The sequence below is a fragment of the Poeciliopsis prolifica genome, unplaced genomic scaffold (genome assembly GCF_027474105.1).
Source record: "Poeciliopsis prolifica strain line A6 unplaced genomic scaffold, Auburn_PproV2 SCAFFOLD021, whole genome shotgun sequence".
In the NCBI taxonomy this organism is placed as follows: Eukaryota; Metazoa; Chordata; class Actinopteri; order Cyprinodontiformes; family Poeciliidae; genus Poeciliopsis; species Poeciliopsis prolifica.
The window spans coordinates 2,160,852-2,167,530 of NW_026562396.1; the positions used below are offsets into that span (position 1 = coordinate 2,160,852).

The 6,679-nt window shown below is 35.9% G+C and overlaps 2 protein-coding genes across 2 annotated transcripts; both read right to left on the reverse strand.

The window, feature by feature from the left end:
* Positions 1 to 764: 764 nt before the first annotated feature.
* mrpl16 (mitochondrial ribosomal protein L16) lies at positions 765 to 4,036 on the reverse strand. Its single transcript, XM_055045052.1, has 5 exons — positions 3,820 to 4,036; positions 3,468 to 3,539; positions 2,764 to 2,912; positions 2,276 to 2,569; positions 765 to 1,283 (listed from the first exon to the last, which is right to left on the reverse strand). Exons 1-5 carry the CDS (start codon positions 3,887 to 3,889, stop codon positions 1,092 to 1,094), a joined length of 777 nt encoding a protein of 258 aa, XP_054901027.1. The 5' UTR covers positions 3,890 to 4,036; the 3' UTR covers positions 765 to 1,091.
* A 584-nt stretch (positions 4,037 to 4,620) lies between these two features.
* Positions 4,621 to 6,580, reverse strand: txnl4b (thioredoxin-like 4B). Its single transcript, XM_055045067.1, has 3 exons — positions 6,395 to 6,580; positions 6,164 to 6,315; positions 4,621 to 5,185 (listed from the first exon to the last, which is right to left on the reverse strand). Exons 1-3 carry the CDS (start codon positions 6,524 to 6,526, stop codon positions 5,020 to 5,022), a joined length of 450 nt encoding a protein of 149 aa, XP_054901042.1. The 5' UTR covers positions 6,527 to 6,580; the 3' UTR covers positions 4,621 to 5,019.
* Positions 6,581 to 6,679: the final 99 nt, after the last annotated feature.

The following is a 6,679-nucleotide window of genomic DNA, read 5'->3' on the forward strand; positions in this document are numbered from 1 at the left end:
CAACATAATTTCAAAGAAGTGTTGGCCCTCCTCTTTAAGAAGCTCCTACTCTTTCTGACACTCCACCTTCAGCACCTCATCACAATGCCTTTCTATTATGCCCTTTACAACTGTTGTAATCTGCATAAACTCAGCAGATTTGCAATTCCATCGGGTGTTTTTTAATTGCTGCTAATGCTAGTCTGAAGGTGTGTGGGGGGAGAAATGCTCTGTAAGGTGGAAGCTCAGCTGGAGACTGCAGCTCCAAGAGCTTCGTGAAAGTAGGTGTACATTGTAGAGTTAGCCTTTAGGCACCACCAAACGGTTCAAGGATTCCTGAACCATGCATAAAAGAATTAAAGTAACAACCCAGGTATGTTTTTGATTAGCTAATAACATTATAACATAATATAAAGATTTTTTTAAAAATGTTTTAAGAAGCACCAATGACTGAGAAATACTCATTGGTGAGGTTAAAAGACGAGGCAAAAGTACCTTTGGACTGACTTACCGTCATTATTTGAATAATAATTTGAATATATTTAAGGAGTAATCAAAGTAGATAAATACAGGTTCATTTTGTTTTTGCTACAACAGATATTTCACTGCAGATATGCAAGGAAACAACTTATATCTGCACTATGAAACTTGCAACATTTTTATGTTAAGCTATCAAAAACATCAACTGCTTTCATTCATATATCTGTATTTGTACAAATATTTTTGGGGAAAAAAAAATAAAACATGTATTTTCTGTTATTTATGTGCAATATAGAATGAAAGTTACCACAAAACACACTGATTACATATCAGTAATCAGATTAACCTACCTTTTCATATTTTCATTAGCTTTGTATTTTTCTATGAATTAAGTGAGATGTTATTTGTTTTCACTTATCCCATGTTTTATTTGCTGATTATGACTCAGAACCAAGTAGCTCGATAGTAATAAACACAAGTCACTGGTTTACATAAGCAAAACAAACAACAAAAGACTTAACAAAATGCGTCATTGAAAAAAGAAAGTTGTTTCTGAAAGTGAAGGCGTAACAAAATTCAGGTTGAGTCTTCAGACATGTGGTCTGGATGATGTTGGCTGTTCCCCAGGTCCCTCACACTCTCCACGGAAAGTGAAATTTGCCTTCAAAGCGTCCATTGTTGCGCAGGTCAAATGGACTAAGCACCTTCCTGAGACCCATCATGTTGCCTTGGGCTATCTGGTTGAAGGTCCAGGGATTCTGGTTGTTCTCCTCCATCTCTTTCTGCTTTCTGTGCATTTCTTCCAGACTCTCTCGGCTCATTATCTGAAATAATAAAGGCAAAGCACTGCTGTATTATGAGAAAACCAACTGTAAAATAAACCAAAAATGTTGTTTTCAATCACTTTTACTTTTGTGATGTTAAAAGATGGCTTACAATACTCAGAATATGAATTGCTTGTTAAAAACAAACAAAATAGATACATTTGTTCTCAGAATTTAGGTTTTTTTCTGATCTATTTTCTTTTTTCAATGTGTCTAATAAAAATAAGAATGGAAAGAAATATGTACAAAACAATAGCAAGACCAGCAACGCTGTTTCGCTTAGACAGTGCCAATGAGAAAAGGCCAAGAAATGGAGGTTGCAGAGGAAGGAAGGAGGCAGCTGCACCATGTTTTAGAGTCCTGTACATCAGCTGAAATTATTTAATGGTTTTTCTTTGAATCCTGAGCAGTTGTTCGGCCACCAGTTGAAATTATGTGGGGCTGCCTGACTGCAGATTGTTTTTGAACAGAATCTTTAATTTTCCACTCCTTACTTTGAGCTTAAACACTGCTTATTGGCAATGTTCAATCAATTTCAATACCGTATTTCATTTGAAATAATATTCAAGCAGTTTAACAGATCCACTGATAATAGTCAAGTTTCCTTTGAGGCAGAGTCCAGTAAAATCAGTGCAGCACTGAATGAAAAATGGCAAGATGGTTACTTTTAAAGCCTTACACAGAAACTAATGAGCCCTTTACTAAGTGAAAATGTCCAGGCTATATCAAGTTTTGGTCTGAGGCATTTAGGCAGTGATTATGATTAAAACAGAGCAAACAATTATTTGATGATATATAACTTCAATGAATCACTAACCATGTGAAAATAATAGTTCTTGTATCATTCTTATACTCAAAAAATTGTTGAAAAAAATTGGAAATTCTGCTAGGGCATGTGAACTTATCACCACAGCTGTAAATGCACCCCAGTTTGGTTTCTTTTTGCCTTTGTATTGAAACAGCAACTGGAACAGAACACACTGGGATCCCACCTTAGCAGGGAAGGGCAGCTTCTTGGCCACTTCAGTCAAGACACGCTCAATCTCCCCCAACTCCACCTTTCCTCCCAGCTCCACGATCAAACGTCCATAGCGGACCGGTGTCACGTAGTGGTCAATGGCTCCTTTACCGCCGCCCATGCGTTGGCCCAGGCCTTTACGCGTGATTGGCTTGTACGGGGCATTAATACGCCACCGGGCAAATGTTGTGTGGGCATCTATTTTTCGGTTAATTGTCAGACGGATCATCTCCAAATGACCCCAGTGCAGGTAGCCTCCGCCCATGGCCTGAAATATAAAGCAGCAGTGTTACTTTGATATTTAATGCTCAAACTCAGCCATTTAATTGTGCAAAAATAAAGTTAAAACCTGTGGAGAAATGTCATTAAATGTCATAAAAAAATGATAAAATTATACTGTGGTACAGCTGTATATGTAACAGGCAATTTCAGCTGTCAGAAAATCATCAATAGATCACTCACAACAATTGCATACTGCCCAGTAGTGAAGGTATTTGCTGCCTTGGACGGTCCTTGGATGTCCCGGAGCTTCTTTCTCTCTTTCTTTGCCTTTTTTAGGTTGGGCACCTTGTTCAAAAACTTCAGTTTGGGTTTCTCTGGCAGCACAACATCTTTAAGAGAGGAATACGGACAAAATATTAAGATGAGAAACGATCTGAGGAACCCGAAAACCTGCATCCATGAAGAGGAACACAAGGCATATATGAAATACTGTACCACATACAGGAATGCTCGAAATTATTTACCGTCCGCCCTGACAGTTTAAAATTTTCCAACATGATTACCAGACAATCTATGGAGCCTTAAATTAGATAAAAAGTTAAAAACATCTGTGGAAACGTGTACAAATCTTGTTAGTAACTATAAGACTTTTGAAATTTGAATAAAGAAGCTTAAATCATGTAATGGCAAGATTTTTTTTATTGATTACTGAGGAAGCAATAAATCTCTTTTGAGTTAAATGTATATAACATTTCTTTTATTTTATGATCTCTTGACTGAGGGATGTCTGTCCTCTTTCCCATTAGTAACAAACTTTTTAGATGAATAACAGTAAGTTTACATGAAAAATCAGACATCAGAATAACTTTCAACCAAACTGTAGAAGGTGTGTGCATAATTATCAAAAGAAGTCTCATATGAATGAGAAGAAGATGAAAGCTTACTGCTGTAGTCTGGAGTGACTGGAAATGTCTTCAGCCCAGCAACGCAGATTTTCAAATGGCTGTGCAGAGGAGCTGTGGAGTAAATACAAAGTGCAATTTGATAAAACGACAGATTGTGATTGCCTGCGACTCAAAACCCCCCAAAAGGTCTTGGTGAAGTTTAGGGTTGCATTTGCATTAAATTTTGCATAACACCCGAGTTAGCATAACACTGAATCAATTTTTGGTTTCCAGTTTTATGAGATATAAAGACAATCAATTGTGTGCTTCGTATGTTCATCTTCATTTGTTAATCGGTAACTGAGAATTCCCAAGTGTCCAAATGCATCATTGCTAACACAAGCCTCATTACCTTGCTGGAGACCGTGAGTTCTGCAGATGACCTCCAGGCCGCCGACAGCAGCTTTAACGAGGGAGATCATTTTGTACAAACCGATACTAAAAAACAGTAATTTTTATTTCGTTTGATTCATACATCGGCATTTTAGAAATACTAGCAAAATACTGTTTTAGGAACGCCGCACGCTGAGCAAGGTCGCTGCCATTTCTGCGCAAAATACTTCCGCCAAGATGAGGTAGACACTTCCTGTTCAAAGTGACTTTCAAAATAAGAGGAGCTTTAATTTCGATCACTTTTCTGAAAAATTCTGCAGAGTGATTCTTTGGCACATTCGGAATTTCCTTGAGTAGCCTCAAGGATCAAATAAGCGACATATTTGAAAACAGAAACTTGTGAAATGTCATAGTTGTTAAAATATTGAACTCGTTTGACATTTAAATTCCCTTTTTAAAAGCTTTTATCTGATAAATAGGTGAAGTGAAATTAAATTTTAACTTTTTTCAAATGAGAAATTAAGTGTAATTCGGTCTTCCAGGTTTCTAATAATGAGAATTAGCTAAGTCGATAATTGAACTTAATGCATTTATTCAAAATGACCAAATGTCATATCAACATCTTTGAACATCATGCACGTTTTTTTTTGATAAAACTAGTAATTTGTGTTGAGCATGGGTCTAATATACAGTCTATGAATGATCCAACTTGCTGACACTTGATGCATTCAGAAGAAAAGTTAATCAACCACTCGTGCAAACCCTCACACCTTTAACTAGCTTTGAACCCAACATTTTATGAAAAACAATAAGACAATCAGCAAAAAGACAGGACTTTGGAGGTGCTTTTGGTTTTATTGTCAGAGGAAGGTTTTGACATTTCACATAAACATCGGTTTCTCCAGCAGGTATGTGGCAGTTTTCCATGGGAAACATAATTTCTGCCTCTAAGGTCATCCACAAACAAAATGATGTTGTTACTTACAAAATACATGTTAATTTATAGTTGAAAAAAAAAAGTCTTAAATAAAATAAGCATAAAGAACACACTGTCGATTTTTCTTTTCCAAGAATAAGGTTTCAAATCGAGAACACTTTTTTTAAAACTTCTTCACACAACTTCTAGGTGGCTAAATGCCAGGAGAATTTGGCAATTTTCTTAGTCAATAAAAATACATGTCACTTTGATGTAGTTTTGACAGAGACATTCGTGAAGATGCTAAATCCCATGGTAGAGAAGGTCATATTTCGGAATATTCTGAGGATCTATTGGACTCTGGACTATCATTTTCCCCCTCATGGCTCCTCTGTAAATCACCTCGATTAGGTCGATGAAGTCCTGCTTGGTTTTAAAGCTGCCAACAAATTTAGTGTGATCTGGAGACCTGAAAGAACATTAAAAACACATAATAAATACCACTGTAAAGTAGCTATATATATATATATATATATATATATATATATATATATATATATATATATATATATATATATATATATATATATATATGAGCAAAGCATACTCACTTGTCACTTCATGAGGCACACCTCACTAGTATTTGGCTGCCTTTAGCACTGCCTTTATTTTGTTCTATAATAACAATATAGTATCCCTAATTTTGGTTGATCAGTGGTACAGAATGGGTAAATGCATTACACTGCTGTAATGTGACTGGATGATTTTCAACTGAGCAGGTGTGCCTGCTATAGTTGCTGGTGAGTATATTTGCTGTGAAATATTCTCACAATTTAAAGAAAACAGCAATGACCAGGAAATAATGTAAAATTAGAGAGTTTTCTCGTAAAGCCAATATCCATAGTTTTAACTTGTTTGAGTAGAAATTAAAGATTTCAGCTTTTCTGAATTTTATTATTGGTTTGGATACATTTTTGGAGTTGAAAAGATTGATTCTTAAATAATTCCCTTATTTTAAGTTCATTATACCTGCAGCTAACTGTACTTTTAATCTGTCTATAAATTGATTTGCATTTTCTTTTTACATCCCCTACTAATTTTTTATTTGTTGCAGTTTTTAATAACCTTATTATAAATTCTCTAAATTAAATGCAGATTTTTGTTCAAACTAAAATTTTACCTTTTTCATATTGGTGTTTATTTTTTTCTCTTACAACTACTTATTAATAAAAGGTAGTTGTCTTTTTTTCCCCTCATTGTTTTATCTGTTTTAACTGACTTTGTTCTGTCCGTTTGGTGTTTGGAAAGTGCTCAAAATGTATTTGAAATTCTTCATAATGACGACTTCTGTGTCGATTTAACTTAGCTGTTAATTAAATTGTTGATCTAATTGTTACCAACGTTCGATGTAAAAAGCGTCTTGATTAAATGTGTTTCATGAACTTACCCATAATCAACTTTCATGTGCTGCCCGTTGAAAAAGAAGACAGTGGATGGGATGTAGCTGATGTCAAAGTATCTCGTGTAAATGGGAGATTTGTCCACATCGACGATATAGATGGACGCCATGTTACTCAAATCGTGTGCGGTTTTTGACAGCTGCAACGACACGGGAGGTGAGGGAATTACGAACAAGAGGCATTTTCTGATCAGATGTTTTGTCGTTAAAGTCACTTACTATCTCGTCGAGCTGGAGACAAACCGAGTCATCGTCTCTCCCGAACCTCAGCACCAAAACCTTCTCCGCCACGCCTTTGATAACTTCGTCGATGTCTCTTTTGGTTGATAATTTTGGTAAGAAGAAGCTCATTTTCGGATGCTAACACGTTAGCTTCCCTGCTGTCGGCAAAAGCAGGAAGTTGCGTCATTTTGTTGTTGTGGAAACCCGGTTAAGTTACCCGCTAGAAACGTGAAACGTAATTCAAATATCTTTAAGCATTATATTAAACAGTTTTAGTTTTCA